At 50.4% G+C, this 20,019-nt stretch overlaps 1 protein-coding gene across 2 annotated transcripts in view; it reads left to right on the top strand.

Moving 5' to 3' along the window:
• CD99 (CD99 molecule (Xg blood group)) overlaps positions 1-18,488 on the top strand; it is a 30,156-nt gene extending 11,668 nt beyond the window's left edge. The window contains exons 3-10 of one of the 2 annotated variants that reach the window (XM_070784064.1): positions 1,847-1,885; positions 3,568-3,615; positions 4,467-4,532; positions 5,915-5,962; positions 6,852-6,920; positions 9,442-9,555; positions 14,865-14,918; positions 15,116-18,488. In XM_070784064.1, the coding sequence (XP_070640165.1) occupies positions 1,847-1,885; positions 3,568-3,615; positions 4,467-4,532; positions 5,915-5,962; positions 6,852-6,920; positions 9,442-9,555; positions 14,865-14,918; positions 15,116-15,141 (464 nt within the window). In that variant the 3' untranslated portion in view covers positions 15,142-18,488. Of the gene's footprint in view, positions 1-1,846; positions 1,886-3,567; positions 3,616-4,466; positions 4,533-5,914; positions 5,963-6,851; positions 6,921-9,441; positions 9,556-12,334; positions 14,235-14,864; positions 14,919-15,115 lie in introns of those variants that run through there. The other variant, XM_070784066.1, reaches the window with a different exon arrangement.
• The last annotated feature ends 1,531 nt before the right edge of the window (positions 18,489-20,019 follow it).

Raw genomic sequence — 20,019 nt, 5'->3', positions numbered from 1 at the left:
CTGATTCCCTGTGGACTGGTCCCCCGTGGGCTGGTTTTCTATGGGCTGGTCTCCGGTGGGCTCATCCCTCGTGGGCTGATTTTCCGTGGACTGGCCCCACCGTGGGCTGGTTTCCTGGGGGCTGGTCCCTCGTGGGCTGGTTTTCCGTGGGCTGATTCCCTGTGGACTGGTCCCTCATGGGCTGGTTTTCCATGGGCTTGTTTCCTGTGGGCTTGTCCTTTGTGGGCTGGTTTTCCGTGGACTGGTCTCCTGGGGGCTGGTCCCTCGTGGGCTGGTTTTCCGTGGACTGGACCCCCGTGGGCTGGTCTGTGGGCTTGTCCCTTGTGGGCTGGTTTTCCGTGGACTGGTCCCCCATGGGCTGGTTTTCCGTGGGCTGTTTCCTGTGGGCTTGTCCTTCGTAGGCTGGTTTTCCGTGGACTGGTCTCCTGTGGGCTGGTCCCTTGTGGGCTGATTTTCTGTGGGCTTGTCCCCCGTGGGCTGGTTTCCTGTGGACTGGTCCCTCGTGGGCTGGTTTTCCAGCGACTGGTTCCCTGTGGGCTGGTCTCCCGTGGGCTGGTTTCCTGGGGGCTGGTCCTCTGTGGGATGATTTCTCATGGGCTGATTTCCCATCAACTGGTCTCCTATAGGCTGATCTGTCCTGGTGGCTTCCCATGGCCTGGTCTCTTGTGGGCTGGACTTTTGTGAGCTGGTCTTCTGTGGTCTGGTCTCCCGTGGGCTGGTCCCCCGTGGGCTGCTCCCCCAGGGTCACACTGACTCCATATCTCATCCTGTGGCTGCATCTCACCATCTCCGTCTCCTCTCACGCGGCCACTTGGCGTCAGCACCTCTGTGTCTCCCAGTCTCCTTTTCATAAGGGCCTTCGTCTATAAGGGTCTGTGCTAACGCACTGTGACCACCCCCAACCACCAACATTACTTGCAAAGACCCTGTTTGTAAAGGTCAGATTCTGAGGCTCCCGTTGAATTTGGGGGCCCAGGATCCATCCCAGGACATCTTTTTTTTAACTCCTGGGGTCCGATGCGGAGGCCTCAGTGAAACCCACGAGAGCAGCAGCGTTCCCAAAAGCCAACGGTTGTGGGTGGGGGGATAGTCTTATTCTTGACGGTGGAAGCCTTCTCCTGCTTGGCTGCTGGGAAGAGATGCCCTGGAGGTGTCCATGGTCCAGATGATCTCAGCCCCACTCTGCCTTGGTGCCCAGAGGGTCAGCCTCGGTGGGAGTCCCAGGTGGCCAAAAGATTGCTCTGCCTAAGAAACACGAACAGCCTTTTAGCCAGGGGTTGCTAAAGGCTGCTCCCCTGCTCCTGCAAATGCCCCGAGCTCTGCCCCGTGTCCTGCTGCTAAACAGCTGTTCTCCGGGCTTCCTCTTTTACTCCTTGGCCGCTGGCTGAGCTGTCTGGAAAACATGATGCTTCAGACATTTTCTGACTCTTTTTTTTTTTCTTCTCTTAAATGTATTTATTTGGCTCCTCTGGGTCCTTGTGGCTGAGCGTGGACTTTCTCTAGTTTTGGCGAGTGGGGGTTACTCTCTCATTGGGGTACACGGGCTTCTCATTGTGGAGGCTCCGCTTGTTACAGAGGAAGGGCTCTAGGCCATGCAGGATTCAAGAGTTGGATCTTGAATTGATTCAAGAGTTGTGGGAGCGTGGGCTTACTGGCCTTGTGGGATCTTCCCGGATCAGAGGTTGAATCCGTGTCCCCTGCGTTAGCAGGGGGATCCTTAAGCCCTGGATCCACCAAGGGAAGACCCCCCTCTCTGACTCTTTTTAAGGAAACAGGAATGCGTGGAGGGCTGAGTGTGTTTCCCAGCCGCCAGATTTCTGACTGAAATGTCTTTTCTCTTCCACAGATGACAAGAAACCCACTGTTACACCAAAACCGGCACCCGGTAAGAAGCAGAGGTGCTCAGCGTCCATAAACACAGCACAGTCGTGCACCCCACTTTCGCCAGGATCTGGGGGAGATGCAGACGGCTAGATGCCCGCAATGGATACGGCCTGGTTTTTATTTGAACCATGCTGTGAGGTCTCACGTCCAGCAGTGGCCGTAAGCGAGCAGACGCTGACACTTTGGTGAGGTGCTCTGGGGGTCCCGTGGGAAGCGTCTCTTTATGCCGAGTGTCTCTTACTGGATTTCAATACTCATCTCTTGGGAGGAGCAATTTTAGAAGCTGGGACCCTCTTATAACCCGTGAGCAGAGTCAGATCTCAGTGTCCACGAGGAGCATACCTGATGTCACTCACCCTTTCTGGAAAAATCTCAAGATTCAGACCAATGACAGAACCGCGCAAGGATCAGATACAGTGGGGTGTGGGGGCGGCTTCCCAAGTGGCGCTGGTGGTAAAGAACCCGCCTGCCAGACGCAGGTTCGAGCCCTGGGTCGGGAAGATCCCATGGTGGAGGGCATGGCAACCCACTCCAGTCCAGTATTCTTGCCTGGAGAATCCCATGGACAGAGGAGCCTGGTAGGGTACCGTCCATGGGGTCGCAGGGAGGTGGACAACTGAAGTGACTTAGTGCACACACACACGCACGCACGCACGCATAGATTCACTGGGAGTTAGCCACCCAGCATGCAATCAATGCCCTAAGTTAACCGAGCTCTTATCGCCTATTTTAATATATGTATGTATATATAATAGCTCAGTTTAATTATTGGGTTTCTCACCTGAAAAGGTGAAAGTGTTAGTTGCTCCGTCGTGTCTGGCTCTCTGCAAGCCTGTGAACTGTGTAGCCCGCCAGGCTCCTCCATCCGTGGGACTGTCCAGGCAAGAATGCTGGAGCGGGTTGCCATTGCCTTCTCCAGGGGATCTTCCTGACCCAGGGATCGAACCCGGGTCTCCCGCATTGCGGGCCACTTCTTTACCATCTGAGCTACCAGGGAAGCGTTGTTGAGTAAAGGATAGCGTTGCTCATATTACTGAGTTGGATCCACCCACGTGTGCAGAACACGCTGGCTGAGTCACTGTTGAACAGCAGAAATGTGTACCATCACGAGCTCCCTGGAACGTTGATGGTGTTTCCTACTTATGACTCACGATGGCTCCGAACCTTGTGTTGGGTGGGCACAGAAGCTCTCCTGGGTGTGTCTCTGGGACTTGAGTCCTTAAGACAGAGAAGGCCACCTCTAAAATCTCCAACCCTCTAAAACGTCACATCATTTTATCGAGCACGCCTGGGTCAGCCGAATCACTTTTTCACTGGGTGTGAACCCGAATCAGGCCACAGGTTTCTGCTGTTGTATTATAACATCTACGTTGCGGAAGTCACGGGCATCTTGGGAGAGTTGGTTTCAGGGTGGACAGTCAACAGGGAAAGGATCGTCTGCAGACAGAGGTCGGAATTCCAGCTCCGTCCATGGGGGCCATAATTGATTTATAGATACCCTTCATGATTTTGATCTTTCCTTTTGTTCTTTTCCTTGAAGAGAAGAAGGGTGTGAAAACGGTCAGGAGTTTGGTATTGCGGTTGATACAGACTGATACTCTGTACTGTCTGCGTCGAAAGCCATTTTCTGGTCTTCATTTCATGCATTTTAAGTTCTGTTGACACAGTTTTTTTCTCCTTTAGGGAACGATGGCTTCGATTTAAACGATGCGATTGGTGGTGGAGGAAACGGTAAGTAGTCTTGTCTTTAATCTCCCGTGGGTCTAACCTGGTTATTTTATCATTTCAAGGAGGCTTTTTCTCTTCTAACTAAATCAAATGGGTTTGCACCCGGAAAAGCCTAAGGAAACGGTGTTATTGTTTGTTGGTTTTGAGCTTTTGGCTTTTGTCTGCGTGTCTTCTTTTGATTTAGACCTCTGATGGTGTCTGAGGTGACATGAGACAAAATGAAAACACCCTTGGCAGGGCTGGCCTCGTGGGTTCGTGGGGTCACGCCGAGTAGGTCTTCGATCCTTGGTCGAACGAATGCTGTGTGGCCGCTGAAAATGGTAGCATAGTTTGAGCAAGGACATGCAAAATGCATTCTCACTTTGGACTGGACCCCACAAATTCTGTAGCGGGCCCAGCCATCTCCTTTATTTGCTGCTGGAAGTTAGGTATTACAGCTGGATGCTGACGGACAGAAATCCGCAGCTGGCTGCGCGTACGTATCCCCGCCATGACAAGGTGTCCCCGGCTCTGACAAAAGGCACACTTCCATTTCCCACAGTCCAGTTAACCATCTGTGTGCGAGTTCTTCCCAGATGGTACTTAGTGGTAAAGAACCCGCCTGCCTGTGCAGCAGACACAAGAGACGGGGGTTTGATCCCCGGGTCTGGGAGATTCACTGGAGGAGGGCGTGGCACCCTACTCCAGGGTCCTTGCCTGGAGAACCGCACGGACAGAGGAGCCTGGCGGACCCCAGTCCATGGGGTCGCAGAGAGTTGGACACGACTGGAGTGACTTAGCACCCACTCGTGCAAACGCATGTTCTGTTTTTTTGACCTCAAAGTGCTCATAACTGCAACTGTCCTCTTTCACAGACCGAGTGTCACCCAACCCACCGAAGCCAAAACCTCAGCCAAAGCCCAAGCAGCCTGGCACTTCTGGTAAGACCGTGGGGCTCCTGTGGCTCCTGTATGTGTTTCAGAGTTCGGTGACCTCTGTGTCAGCTGAAAGGAGGTCATTCCAGAGTTAGCGTGATCCTACAGTGAACGCTCTGTGCAAGGGAATTCCAGTTTTCCAGTCCTGGAAAGCAGTATTCAAAAAGATTTTTCTTTTTTTGGATCTGATGTGTAGTTTGCTGATTTTACTTCCAAGATTGCAATGGAAATAAAAATGAGAAAAACACTGTAAGATTTTAAATATAGAGAATCAATATGGGAAAACATGGGCTTCCCTAGAAGCTCAGCTGGTAAAGAATCTGTCTGCAATGCAAGAGACCCCAGTTCGATTACTGGATCTTAAAGATCCCCTAGAGAAGGGATAGGCTACCCGCCTCCAGTATTCCTGGGGTTCCCTGGTGGCTCCGATGGTGAAGAATCTGCCTGTAATGCGGGAGACCTGGGTTCCATTCCTGGGTCGGCACGATCCCCCGGAGGAGGGCGTGGCAGTCCACTCTAGTATTCTTGCGTGGAGAATCCCACAGACAGAGGAGCCACTCATCCGTACACACACACCAGCATGCACACACACACACGAGCATGCACACACATAGATGGAAAAACGATCAGGTCTGCTGCTGTTGCTGGCAACACTCCAGAGAGCCTTCTCCACGTGTTCTTTTCGTATTCCCCGTTTCCCACTGAAACTCTGCATGGTCCAGTCCTGGAAACCCCTCTCTGTTGCGGGCAGCTTGCCCAGAGGATGGTGGATAATTTGAACAATGGAATTTGTATCATCACAGGCTCCCTGGGGCAAGAACACTTCCCCACTAGCATCTCATAATAACTCAGTAAGTTGGGTAGATACACAAGCTGTCCCAGATGTGTCTGGGACTCGAAAAAGAGTCTTGAAGAAGGCAGCATCTGAAACCATCAGGAGTCTTTTATTTTATGGGCATAAAACATCCTTTTATGGAGAGCACAGCTGGGTCAGTTGAATCCCTCTTTCAGTGCGCACTAGCCCAGATTTGGCCACAGATATCCGTGCTTACATTGTAACATCTGTATTGCGGAAGTCGTTGGCAACTTGGGAGGGTTGGTTATAGGGTGGACAGTCAATGGGAAAGAATTGTGTGCAGGCAGAATGTGGAATTCCAACTCGGCCCATGGGGCATAATGGATTTATAAGTTGCTTTCATTATTTTGATTTAGTTTTTCCTTTTATTTTTCTTCTTGACCCGAGAAAAAGAATGTGAAAACGGTCGGAGTTTGGTTTTCCTATTGAGTCTTTGGTCAGACTGATACTCGATACTGTCTGTATAGAAAGTCATTTCTGGTCTTGATTTCACGCAGGACTTCAGTATTCATTCACTATCTTTCTCCTTTAGAGAATGAGAACTGGGATTTAAACGATGCCCTTGATGGTGGAGGAAATGGTAAGTAGGCTGTCTTAAATGTCCTACCTGTCTGAATTGATTATTTATCATTTCAAAGGAGTGCGTGTGTCTTAAAGACGTCGAATTAGTTTTCGCCAGGAAACCCTGAGGAATAGGTGTATGGTTTGTGTGCTTGAGTTTTTGGCTTTTATCTGTACGCCTACTTTTGTTTTAGAACTCTTAGAGTCTTTGGGGTGTATAAGGCACTTTGAATACCATTGGTAGGGCTGGGCCTCACAGGCATGTGTGAACACACAGGACCCCACGCTCACGAGGGCCTGTTTTGGTTTGAACAAACAGAGGCCACGCTTTCATTTCTCACGGTAATTCCTGGTACAGTCTGGAGCAAGGACATGCAAAATGCATTTTTCACTTCGCACTGGACCCCCACACGTTCTGCAACTGGCCCAGCCATCTGCTTTATTTTCTATGGGAGATACACGAAGTGAAAGATGATAGCTGGATGCCGACGGACAGAAATCCACAGGTGGCTGTGTGTACGGGGATCCCCAGCACGACGAGGTGTCCCCGGCCGTGACAAAGGGCACACTTGCATTTCCCACTTAACTATCTGTATGCAACTGCTTCGAAGGTCGTGCTAGTGGTAAAAAAAAAAAAAAAAAAAGCAAACCTGCCTGCCAAGTCAGCAGACGTAAGAGACGTGGGTTTGATCTCCGGGTCGGGAAGATCCCCTGGAGGAGGGCATGGCAAGCCACTCCAGTATTCTTGCCCGGAGAATCCCCTGGACAGAGGAGCCTGGCGGGGCTACAGTCCATGGGGTCGCAGAAGAGTCGGACACGACTGAGTGACTCAGCACCCACACATGCAAACACATGTTCTGCTTTCTTGACCTCAGAGTGCTCACAAGTGCAACTGTCCTCTTTCGCAGGTGGCGGAGCGTCACCCGACTCACCAAAGTCAAAACCTCAGCCAGACCCCAATCAGCCTGAGTCTAACGGTGAGACCCTGGGGCTCCTGTGGTTCCTTATGTGTGTTTCAGGCTTCGGTGATCCCTGTGTCGGCTGAAAGGAGGTCATTCCAGGGGTGGCGTGATCGTACAGTGAACGCTCTGTGCAAGGGAATTCCAGTTTTCCAGTCCTGGAAAGCAGTATGCAAAAAGATATTTTTCTTTTGTTTTGTTTTGGATTTGATGTTTAGTTTGCTGACTTGACTTACCAGGTTTTAATGAAAGCTCAGAAGTATTCAATGGGATTTTTAATACCGAGAATCAATCTGGAGAAACATATGAGGTGGAGCAAAAGCTCTTTTTTTTTCCTTGATGCTTTCTGCTTTTTCTCACCCATTTTCGTGTTCTCAGAGTCATTAGACTGCCATCAGTTTTCTGAGTTGAAGAGCTGTTGAAACTTCCCATTTTGAGTGGACTTTTTTTGTTCATTGAAATATATTATTTGTTTGTATACTTTGTACATTTATGTATTTGTTTGATGGCATCACCGACTCAGTGGATGTTGAGTTTGAGTAAACTCTGCGAGATGCTGATGGACAGGGAGGCCTGGCGTGGTGCAGTCCGTGGGGTCGCAAAGAGTCAGTCAAGACTGAGTGACTGGCTGAACTGATTTATTTGTTTAATTTTTCATATGGAAAAATAGGAATAGCGTCCATCTTCTAACACAGTGAAGGTGATTATTCTATAGTATTTTATATCAGTTTAAATGCAAGCAATGTTAAGTGAAACTGTCGGTCTTTAAGTCATACTGCGTCATAATGTTGCTCAGCCGCCAAGTCGTGTCCAGCTCTCCGTGACCCCGTGGACTGCAGCACGCCAGGCCTCCCTGTCCATCACCGACTCCCGGAGCTTACTCAAACTCAGGTCCATCGAGTCGGTGATACCATCCAGCCATCTCATCCTCTGTCGTTCCCTTCTCCTCCTGCATTCAGTGTTTCCAAGCATCCGAGTCTTTTCCAGTGAGTCGGGTCTTTGTATCAGGTGGCCAAAGTATTGGAGTTTCAGCTTTAGCGTCAGTCCTTCCAGTGAACACCCAGGACTGATCTCCTTTAGAATGGACTGGTTGGATCTCCTTGCAGTCCAAGGGACTGTCAAGAGTCTTCTCCAGCACTACAGTTCAAAAGCATCCATTCTTCGGTGCTCAGCTTTCTTGATGGTCCAACTCTCACATCCATACATGACTACTGGAAAAACCATGGCTTTGAGTATACAGATCTTTGTCCGCAAAGTGATGTTTGCTTTTTAATACGCTGTTTAAGCTTGTCACAGACTTCCTTCCATATCGTCAGACTTTTCCCTAACTAGTTCCAGGAGCATTTTCTGATGTTATTTACAAGTTTTAATCGTATGAATTTTCTTGGCAGTTAGATAGGATCACACCTGATGCCTAATTCTGAAGATGGTGTGTGTCTTCTGATCGTTTAGAATGATGGGTCTGCTAGTTTATGATAGTTTAGAACGTGGGTCCCAGGGGGTCAGCCTGGGGGTAGGAGGCGGCCTCTTAGGAGGGTGGGGTGGGCTGGGGGGCGCTCAGCACTGCCGAAGAGCCCACATGATGGGGGAGAATCAACCAGGCTGGGGGGTACCTGGACACAGAGCTCAAAGCAGACAGACTGTGCACACACACTCAGGCTCAGATGCAAGGCACACGCGCCCACGTACGTGTGCAGTGCTCGTTCAGTACATACTCATGCACGCAGACACACGTGTGCACTCGTGAGCACTTGCCCGCACCACTCGTGCACTAGCACACTGAACATGTGTGCACTCACGCACCTCTGGGCACTGGTGCAGTATGCCCCTCTGCAGTGTGCATGCTCTGGGATGCACACACAGACATGTACACGTGCATATCCGTACACACACATGAGCGTGCACACACCCGTTAGCTGGAAAAACCTGCATGTGATGATCAAGTCTGTTGCTGTCGGTGGCAGACTTCCAGAGAGCCTTCTCCACGTGTTCTTTCCGTATTCCCCGCTTTCCCACCCAAACTGGGCGTTGCCGAGTCCTGGAATCCCTCTGCTTTGGGCAGCTTGCCCAGAGGATGTTGTGTAAATCAAGCTGTGGAATTTGTACCGCAGCAACAATGTTTCCCGCTAGGGACTCCTATTAGCCGGGTGGGTGGATACATCACAAGCTCTGCTAGCTGTTGCTGGAACTTGAAAAAGCGTCCTCAAAACGAAGAAGGCAGCCTCTGAAACCATCAGCAGTGGTCGCATCGTTTCTGTCCAGCACGACGGGGTTTGTAACACCCACATCGCGGAAGTTGCCGGCAGCGTGGGAGAGGATGGTTATACGTTGGACAGTCAGAGGCAACAAATGCCCTGTAGGCGGAAGCTGACATTCTGGCTCAGTCCTCGGGGCCTAATTGATTTATAAATTACTTTGATTACTTTGGTTTGGCTTCCTCTAGGCGGGGCCACCAGGCCGCCCCCCTACCCCCACTACGTGGTCTCCCCCGTGAGCGTTCCCTCCTGCCCATCGCGGCGCTCTGTGCTTCTCCCCACAGAAGAATCGCCAGGCGTGATCCCGGGCATCGTGGGTGCTATCGTGGTGGCCTTGGGAGGAGCCATCTCCAGCTTCATCGCCTACCAGAAGAAAAAGCTGTGCTTCAAAGAGAACGGTGAGGGCGCTCACCGCCACCTCCTTTCCGTGGGGTCTGGGTACCGTATATTAAAAAAAAGCTAAAAGAGAAGCAGAGGCTCCGGTTGGCACGAACCGTGGGGACAGTGGCTGAGAGTTCCTAACACGCTAGAAAACCGGGATCTGACTTTGCCGCTTCGATTTGGGCGCTTCCTGCGTCTAGCCGTGTGAGCTTGTGCAAGTTACTAACCATGCCACTTTGGGAGGTTTTTATGTAACGAGGACAGGAGAGGCGATGGTCTGTGCTTTAGACTTTTGGTGATGCCCAGGTCACCTGGGCGGGTTTGATCCCTGGGTTGGGAAGATCCCAGAGAAGGGAATGGCAACCCACTCCAGTACTCTTGCCTGGAAAATCCCCATAGACTGGAGCATGGGGTCACAGAGAATCGGACGCGACTGAGTGACTCACACACTTCGTCGTCTTTAGGATAACAGCCATAGCCATGGGGCCACCATATTATTTTCTCAACCCAAGGGAGTCACAGGGGAAACACCGGGCAGGTGGTCCCCTTTTTGCTGGAACCTGGTACCAGGGGCTACTCAAAACAGTTGGACGGCCCAGACAGTTTGTAGCGGGAATGCGGAGAATGCCACAGCCAGCAGTGTGGTGATGGGAACTCCATCACCGGCATTTGGGCCCTTGTCCTCAAGTCCTGTTAACTTGGGATTTGTGTTGATATCAGCGAACTCTACTGCTTTGAACACAACTGACCTTTGTGGGTCTCTGGAAGGTTCTTGTCTAGGTCTTGTTTCAGAACCACTAGAGGAGCGGGTCGTGATATGGTTTGTGGGCAGCCCCGTGGGCTGTGGTTACCCCTCTTCCCGGGAGGAGACTTGAGGTATTTGAACTTCTCATCCTATGTAAGATCCTGAGTCCTTACTCAGCCGTCTGCCAACTGATGTTGTCTGCCTAAGGGCCTGCCTCCTGAGGGATCTTGGGAAACTCCCAAGGAGACTTGAGTTGATGCTGACGGAGGCACAGTCACCCCCGAGGGTTGGAGTTTGACCCTCCGTCTTCCAGCATTTCAGGCCAGCAGACACGGTTTGTAGCCTGAAATTGACAGTCTGACGCGGGCATTTGGATGCGGAAATCTAAAGTAAGCGGCTCTTTTTATAGCCCTCTGTTTGCCAGAGGAGGGTAAGGGTTGCCTGATGGCATCTTATTTCCCATGTGGGAGTGGGAGCCCTCCATCTGGCCGCTGTCAAGAAGGTGTGCTACGTTGGCAGAAGGGTGAGCATCCAGCAAAGCCCAAATGGACAGATGACCAAGTTCCAGGAGATACTGGTAAAAGATCTACAGTTAGAATCTAGGTGAGGCTAGAGGGGAACAGAAGCCAAATATATAGATATATTTTTTTGTTTTGTTTCTCCCGCCGCTGCTGCTGCTGCTAAGTCGCTTCAGTCGTGTCCGACTCTGTGCGACCCCATAGACGGCAGCCCACCAGGCTTCCCCATCCCTGGGATTCTCCAGGCAAGACACTGGAGTGGGTTGCCATTTCCTTCTCCTAGAACTAGCAAAAAGAGCTTCGAAGAGGAAGCCTTCGATGGAAGCGAAACAGTGTTTCCTCTTCCTTTTTTATTTTACTTGGCTGTAGGAGGTCGTGGTTTGGCCTGTAGGATCTAATTCCCTGGTCAGGGATTGAACCCAGGCGCCCTGCATTGGGAGGGCAGGGTCTTGGCCATGAGACCACCAGGGAAGTCCCGGTGTCTCTCTTTCAATTACATTTTCCCCTTGTCTGAAGACGCTTAAACTCAGAGCTTGGCACTCAAGCGGGGAGACGAGGAAGGCGCTCCATAGGGAAAGCACTGGGGTACGAGCCCCAGGCTTTTCTGAAAAAAAAAAACGGAATGTATGTGAGCGACTGGCACACACACATTCTCATATGAACACCAGAGTCGAATGCAGAGCGGTGAGGCATCTTTCCGGCTCGGTGGGTAAGACGCTCCGCGTGGAACACAGGCCTTCCAGAACGAGTTTACTGCCTGTTACCAAGTTACGTGTATTTCATGAACCGTGATGGTATGGAAACGTCGAAACCCGGTCCATCGGGCGTGGGAAGACCCCAGGGGACCCTTTTACGGCGTTCTCTGCACACGGGGCCGTTCTAGGAGAGTTGTCTTTTCTGGGGTGTTCCTTGTGAGTCGTGTGGCACCCACGTGGAGCTGCGAGTCTGTAGTTTCGGTTTTGGAAGGACGTGGCCACCACGGTGGGCCCTGGTGTGTGGCTGTTCTGTTGCTGGACGTGGTGGGTGGCTGACAGCTTGTTTGCTCACGGCGCATCTCCTGGCTGCTCCCTTGGTGCCCCTGGTAGCAGGGGATTCTGGAGGCTTGGGTGACAATGAGCCATGGGCACGTGCCCCCCCATTCTCCCCTCTTGTCCTGGCCTCCTTCTTCCAGCCTTCCTCTGTCTGCCTACCGATCCGTCCTTTCTTCTTTCTCTGCATTGCTTCCTTTCTGTCTCTCCCTTTCTCCCTTCCTCTTGGTCTGTCTTCCTTTTTCTTTCTTTTCCTGCCTCCCCTCCCCATCCCCCCACCATCCCCCTCCCCCTTAACCCCAGCATCCACTCCAGTGATGCTCTTGCTGTATCAACCCGTCTCCTTAACTTCTGAGCCCAGCAGACGTATCTCTTAACAGCTTGCTGCTACATGCACCTGTGGGCTCTTGCACCCGAAGCCAAGCTCTCAGACATTTATTTCCGGTTGATTCTGATTTTCTTTTTTTTTTTTTTTTCATTGTCCTTTTCCGGTCTTCCTTTGCAGATGAGTCGAAGATCTAGGGGACGCGTGGAGAATCCTGGGCAGGGGCGTGGAGATGATCCTTTCTGATCTGCATCTGTCTCGAAAAGCAAACCTTGTCTGTCCCTTTTTTTTTTTTTCTCCTTGCTACTAAGACGTTTCCCCAGGGATGTTTCTCCGTGACCCCGCTGGCTGTACTGTGAAGTCTCTATGTTTTCTGCCTTGTCGAAGCACAGAAGCTTGGGATGCTATATTCGAAGGCACAGTTTGCCTTCGAATGTAGAAGAAGTGAAGACAAATGCAGACGTGGTCCCTTTTAAAGTGGAAACCGACCACCGGGGCTGGGGGGCTTCCGTGAACAAAAACGGCTTTGTCAATCACCTTCCATCCTTGCCCGTTGGGTGGACCATCCTGTCTGCAGAGACCCCCCTCCCCTCCCCGGGGCAAAGCCAGCCCTAAGGCATAGGATATGATCTTTCACACTAATGATGGAATTTGTAACTTTATGACTCCGTAGCGCCTGGATTTTTACAGCCCATTTCCATGAAGTGTTTTTTTTTTTTTTTCCCCAACTCTTTCTCTAATTGGTTTTTGCCAATTACATGAATTTCGCAGTTCTCAGTGAAAAAAGGAGAACCCACATGCTTAGGAATAACCTGAAAAATCTCACCATCCTCAATTGATTTTTTTTAAAGTTATTTTTAATTGGAAGATAATCGCTTTACATTTGTGATGTCAGTATCTGCTGTACAGCAGTGTGAATCAGCCATATGTATACATATATTGCCTCCCTCTTGAGCCTCCCTCACACCCTCCCCTTAACTTCCTTCCCAACCCCGACTTAAAATTTCTGAAATGTCAAGTGCAGAAGTCCACGACGGACAGGGTCTATGACCGCCTAGAATTCGTGCATCCTCGCACCCCTCCATAAACACGGAAGTCAACGCCGGATCTTTCTTTCCCTTTTTTCGCATCAGACCATCTCCTTCTTGCGTGTAAATACGAGTTTTCTTTTTCCAACCTCGTGCTGAGGGTCAGGGTCGTGTCCCTTCCCAGGGTGGAACGGCCGGTACTGGTCTGGAGGCCGAGTTGCAGGATTTGGGATTAGTAACGGGGGGTGGCTTGAGAACCCCGCAACGGGGTGTCTCTCAATGCTCTTGCCGTGGGCCCATCACCCTCTACCAGTCACCCTGATGGCTTTCACCCTGGTCACTCCCGTGGCCATCTGTGTCTTTGAAGGGAGTAATCTTGGTTTTGATGAAATGAAGCCTGCGTCCTAGTTAGCATGCACGCACGATCTGTTGTTCAGCTGTGTCCAACTCTTTGTGACCTCATCAACTGTAACCCACCAGGCTCGTCTATCCACGGGGATTCTCCAGGCGACAATACTGGAGTGGGTTGCCTTTTCCTCCTCCAGGGGATCTTCCTGACCCACGGATCAAACCCACATCTCCTGCATTGCATTCGACTTAAACAAGCTTTATTGTTATTATTTTAATTCACTTTCTTCCACCTTAACTTTTTTAAAGAGTTTATTTTTAGTTGGAGGATAATTGCCTTACAATACTGCGTTGCTCTCTGCTGTACATCAACAAAGGCTTCCCTGGTAGCCCAGATGGTAAAGAATCTGCCTGCAATGCGGGAGACCTGGGTTCGATCCCTGGGTGGGGAAGATCCCCCCCTGGAGAAGGAAATGGCAACCACTCCAGTATTCTTGCCTGGAGAATCCCATGGACAGAGGAGCCTTGGCAGGACTACAGTCCATGGGGTCGCAAAGAGTCAGACTCGACTGACCGACTAACACTATATGCATTAATATACGGTAGTTAGCTTTCTCTTTCTGTCTTACTTCACTCTGTATGGTAGAGTTCATCCACCTCATTTGAACCGACTCTGATACAAATAAATGTGTTTTGGCTGGGAATATCATGTGTGTTTTTTTGTTCGCTTTGCATTATATCGAAGCATCGTTGACAGTGTTGTGTTGCCAAGTGACTCAGTCATATGTACGTTCCTCTGTTATATTTTATTTTTTGGTGCTGCTTTATCCCACGGTATTCAATAGACGCTCCCTGGGCTCTATAGTCTGACTTTGTTCTTCATTCATCTTGTATATAAGAGTTGGCATCTGCTGACCTCAAACTCCCAGGCTGTCCCTTCTCCATCCCCTCTCCCTCTCCTGTATTTCGAATTCTGTCTCCTCACACTTGAATTCAAAGGATGCTATGCTCACAGATCCTTTCTGGGGACGGTTGGGGGTGGGTGGCAAGCATGTTGATCCTCTTGGTGTCGATGTGTGTGTGCGAAATCGAGGAATAGAAATTTGGAAATAAAAAGACAGACTCAGAAAAGCAAAGGAGCAAACAAGCAGGACCCCAATGAAGCCCTTCACACCCTGATGACCGGGGCTGTTCCTCTGCTTTCCGGGAGGGGCAGGGTAGGCAGCTGAGTGGGGCGATGCCGATTCACCCTGAGAATGATGACAGGGTGTGTTGTCTTTGTATTCACTGCCGCCCCCCGCCCCAACTCGGGCCCGTTTTGTTCTTGCTTTCAGCCGAAGAAGGACAGGTGAATATGGAGAACCATCGCACCACCACTGAGCCAGCAGGTGAGACAGGCTGGGAGTGTCATCCGCCATCATCACCAACTGTCATGCCCACCTGCATCCCCACCATGGCTATTTCACCTCTTCCAACTGCTGCCCTGCCCTCCCACTCAGAGGGTGTTGGGGAGGGGAGGGCGCCTGGAGACGCCTTGAAAAGAAAAAAAAAAAAAAATGTGTTCTTGTGTCTTTGTTCTCTGCAGTTCAACAGACTCTTCTGGAGAAATAAAGACCTTTGGCAGCCAAGTAACTCGCAGCGGGCTTGCAAGCTTGCCTGCCGAGCCGCTCCAGAGATGGGCTGGAGGAGCAGAGACGACCCACTGGGACCGCGCCCCGGCTTGTCCGTGCCTTCCCTCAAGTTGGATTCCTCGTTTTAACGCTGGGATGCTTTATTCCCCACTCCCCTCTCCACCACGACCCCCTCCGCCGTGCTGGGCAGGTGAAACTTGACTTGTGGTGAGTTTTCCATCCACGGGAGCGGGAAATCACACTCGCCTTCTCCACGACCCTGAGGGGGTTTTCCCATGAGTGCAGGAACGTCCAACCGACTGAAACGCCAAGTCCCATCCAGGTTGCCAAGTTCCCGACCATCATCGTTCCTATGCCACCGAGGTTCCCCAAGCAGAAACTCTGGACCGTTTACAAACTGCCTGTAAATGGAATGTGTCTGAAACCTCTCCTGACCATTGACTCTTTAACGCAGTGGGCGTTAAGCCTCAAGCGAGTTTCCTCAAGAGTTCTTTCATTTCTCGTGAATTTTTTTTTTCCCCACACCAGACTAATAAAAAGAAATTTTAGAAATCAAGTCCTATTTACGTAAGTGTCTTGCCGGGAGGTGCCTTTTAAAGAAGGCTGTTGGAAATTTACTGACAGTAGTGACATGGATTCCCAATTCCTTTTTCTGTAAGATGGAGATCACCCTAAGCACTAGCTCTTATTTCTGGCATTTGCTTTTGTCTTTTCTTTCCCTTCTTTGCTCACATTGGTGGTGGCGCTTTACTTGCTAAGTCGCGTCCGACTCTTTGCGGCCCCGTGGACTGTAGCCCGCCAGGCTCCTCTGTCCGTGGGATTTCGCAGGCAAGAATACCAGAGTGGGTTGCCATTTCCTCCTCCAGTTGATGACATCGTGGGGAAAATACTTGTTAGCAGCCCTTCTGCCCTGCGTCAGATTCTTTCCTGCGTCTTCCGTGTAGGTAAATGGCCAGGAATTTGTTTTTTATGATCTTTGTAACACATTTATCAGCCTCCACGGGAGGGCTTGGTTTAACTGGGGGGGCCACACTGTTTTGTGAGAGACAGTCTCCTATATTTTCTAACATCTTAGAGTGTGGACTGAGTGCCTGCTCTTCTCTTGGCTATTAGCAATGACTTCTCCGCCTTTAAAAGCAGTTCCTCCGCTCACAACAAGGCATACGCCGCACGGCTTCCAAAATGCAGGCTTTTATGTGCTGAGTTGGCCAAAACGTTCGTTTGGTTTTAAGTAAAAATAAAAGACATGTTCGTTTTCATCTGCAGCTGTAGGGAGCAACGTGTTTGTTGAACGAACCTTTTGGCCAACCCCATACAAGGGCTTTGCTTGGGTTTTTGTGTTTATCTCGGAAAGCGTGGAAGCCTTGATGTTGCAGATGGGCTGGACCCCACCCATAGACTTCCCTCTCCAGAAATATGAGGTTGTTTCCCTAATTTTCTTGTAGCGCAGGCCTGCTCACATAAAGCTCTTAGGGTAGTTATCCAGGGTAGCAGCATTTACCCAAGTGAAGACGTAATCTCATTACTGATGATGGTGTGAAGAACCGTTGTGTGCCCCACATCAGTCAACGTGGATTCAAAGGTATGATGTCAGCACACCTGTGCGGGCGGCCCTCACAAACCACCCGACCTGGGAAGCGGCTGCCATCAAGGTATTGACTGGTCACTCTTGTCGCGTCCGACTCTCTGCAACCCCATGGACTGTAGCCCCACCAGGCTCCTCAGTCCATGGGATTCTCCAGGCAAGAATCCTGGAGTGGGTTGCCATTTCCTTCTCCGTCCAAAAGTTCCTTTGGGTTTTTCTGAAACATCTCACGAAAAGTGCAGAATTGACTTTTTGGCCAACCCCATATCGGTCATGAATTCTGGGTCTTTCCTGCTTGGAAGCTCAGAGAGACTCTTTCAGTTCTTTTGTGGGGTGGTTTGCAACTGAGCCATCTCCCTACTGAAGGCTCAACCCCCCTCTCTCCACGACCCCTCCTCCCGTCATTGTTGAAAAGCATTGGGAGTTTCCTTCTCAAGGTATTACCAGAGACCGCCACCAGTCTATTGAACTTGCTCTGTCTTGGACACTATGATAATTTTTGCATGTATGAAATGATTTTAAAAAATGAAGATTAAGTATTTATCATATCCATTCATCACTTCATATGAGGAATACCTGTGGCCCGGGTGTGTATAAGGGTGGACATGACATCTCGGTTCTACAGGACAGAACACAAATAAATGTCTTCAGTCAATGGAAGGGGTCGACCAGTTGTCAAGAGCTGAGGCCTGGATTAATCAATATGCTCGGGTCCTCTTGCTAACTAGCTCAGGTCATCGGGTTACAAAGGGACCAGAGAGTGTCCACATTCACCCCCAATGAGTCACCAGAGTCTGTGCTTTGATTTGCTTTATAAAAAAATGTGTAAAGTCTTTTTGTAACTCTATGAATAATGTCGACATTTTTGTAAGCATCACAATCATAGGATAAGCATAAACGTCTCATTAAACAACAGACTGGTGAAGTGGTTAGGTTTAGGAAATTGTGACTCATTCCTGAACCTCTACCTGTAAGAAAGAAGTCACCTAGGCTTTTATTATGGACGGTGTATGTACATGGTTGTAGATTCAGCTCAATGTCTTGTTGAGATTAAAATAGGACTTTATCAAAGGTAGGGCCTTTTGAAAAATTGAGTTTAAATTGGGTGGTTTGATGATTAAATGCTTGGCGTAATGATTGCTTTTAAAACTCATTTAGGAAGTCCTGTATAAAGAAATCGCAGTCCAACAGGTTTTGAAATTGATGTCAAGATTTTATTTGAGGACATACCAGCAAAGGATTTGTTACAAGTCTTGGTCATAATGGATTTGATCAACCCGTGTAAACTGTGGTCAAGGTTTTGCTATGAGATGCTGCAGTGAATAGCTTTGGAAGCAGAGTTTTGTGGCTCCATGGAAGTGCAATGTGTGTGTTGCATTAATGCCTGAAGTTGGCTTTGTGAGGGGGGAAAAAAAAAGCATGTGTATATTTAATTTTTATGGACATTGCCCAAACACCCCCTACAGAAGTTCTGCAAATTCACGATACACCCCAGTGATGTCAGATTTGTTTCCTCACTGCTGAGCAAGCTTTCCGATCGGTGCCAGTGTCTGAAGAATGATATCCTGTCAACTGTATTTATGCTGCATTTATCTTAACACAAGTGAGATTGAGAATCTGTGTGTGGGAGACCCATTGACTTTCTGTTTTTGAAGGAAATGAATATGCTGTTTGCCCGTATGTGTTATTTTGTTATTGATTTGTAGGAACTCTTCACATATTAAAGGTTTGACTTGACATAAGTAGCAAATGTGCTTTTTCACTTTATGCCTCACCTTTTAACTCTGAAGTGACATTTCCCCCCATTCACATTTATTATTTTTGTGTAGTGAACTTAGTTTCTGGGCTTGTTGTCATACCTAGAAAAAGCACCAACCATACTGATATTAGGGCTTCCCAGGTGGCGCGAGTGGTAAAGAACCCACTTGCCAATGAAGGAGACATAAGAGACCTGGGTTTCATCCCTGGGTCAGGAAGATCCCCTGGAGGAGGAAATGGCAACCCACTCCAGTGTCCTTGCCTGGAGCATCCCATGGACAGAGGAGCCTGGTGAGCTGCAGTCCATAGGGTCGTACAGAGTCGCACACGACTGAGTGACTCACACTGCCATCTTCGAGGATTTCCCAAGAGTCCTGTCTCAGCTCAACGCTTTCCTCTCCTGCCGCCCAGACCTGAGAACTGGTTCCTGCATCCGGCATTCTCTTGCCTGCGATATTCCCCAGGAACGGCCGGACGCACCGTTGTGCACTCACGGTCAGGCTCGGCTCTGGGCTTAGGCAGGCCCTCCTGGGGACCAAGGGCCACCTGCTGCTGAGTCTCCTGCTCTCATCACACGTCACCCTAGGCCCCTGTCCCTCCTTATGACCCACCTTCTCCCGAGCACGCCCTGGGCTCTACTGGCAGCAAGTTAATCTGGGGATGCTCCCCTGCCCGCGTCATACCCTGGCGGCTCCTGGGAGCTCCCTAACGCACCCCGTCTCCACCAGGGGGCTTCCAGGTCTTGGGGGTGCTAGCACGTCAGGAAGTCCCCGAACCTCCTGGCATACACAGCACCTCCCCCCTTAACCCAGCATATCTTTCCCATCTGAGACCCCGCGCTTCCTCCAGGTCAGCCTGGAGGGGGCTTGCAACAGATGCGTTTGGGGAGTTTTTTTAAATTTTAAATTCCACCTGCTGTCCCTCCTTCCAGCCCACTTCATGGGGCCTGGTGCTGCTCTGCACACCCCTCGGTGGATGTGGGTCCTCCTCCGACATACTTGGGGTGGGACAGTGGTGGGTGGGAGCGTGGCGGTGGGGGGGTCCTCCCTGCCACGTGGTGCGCTGGCCAAGCCCAACCTCGAAGCCAGAGCTGGCTTGTCGGTCTCCCGTCTGATGGCTTTCAAAGTGTCGTGCAACCAGGGCCTCTGTCTGGTTCGAAGGAATTTCTTCTGAAGCCCGGAAGATGCTCCAGCAAGAATACTGGAGTAGGTTGCCATGGCCTCCTCCAGGGGCATCTTCTCCACCCAGGGATCGAACCCGCGTCTCTTATATGTTTTCTGCATTGCCAGACGGGTGGCTCAGATGGTAAAGCGTCTGCCTGCAAGGCAGGAGACCTGGGTTCAATCCCTTGGTCGGGAAGATCTCCTGGAGGAGGAAATGGCAACCCACTCCAGTACGCTTGCCTGGAAAATCCTATGGACGGAGGAACCTGGCGGGCTACAGTCCATAGGGTCACAAAGAGTCAGACACGACTGAGCGACTTCACTTCACTTCCACCTGGGAAGGCAGGCGGGG

This window comes from Bos indicus, chromosome X, assembly GCF_029378745.1.
Source record: "Bos indicus isolate NIAB-ARS_2022 breed Sahiwal x Tharparkar chromosome X, NIAB-ARS_B.indTharparkar_mat_pri_1.0, whole genome shotgun sequence".
NCBI classification, from domain to species: Eukaryota; Metazoa; Chordata; class Mammalia; order Artiodactyla; family Bovidae; genus Bos; species Bos indicus.
Note: the sequence above shows the minus strand (reverse complement) of the source record. Positions and strands in the feature narration are given on the sequence as shown.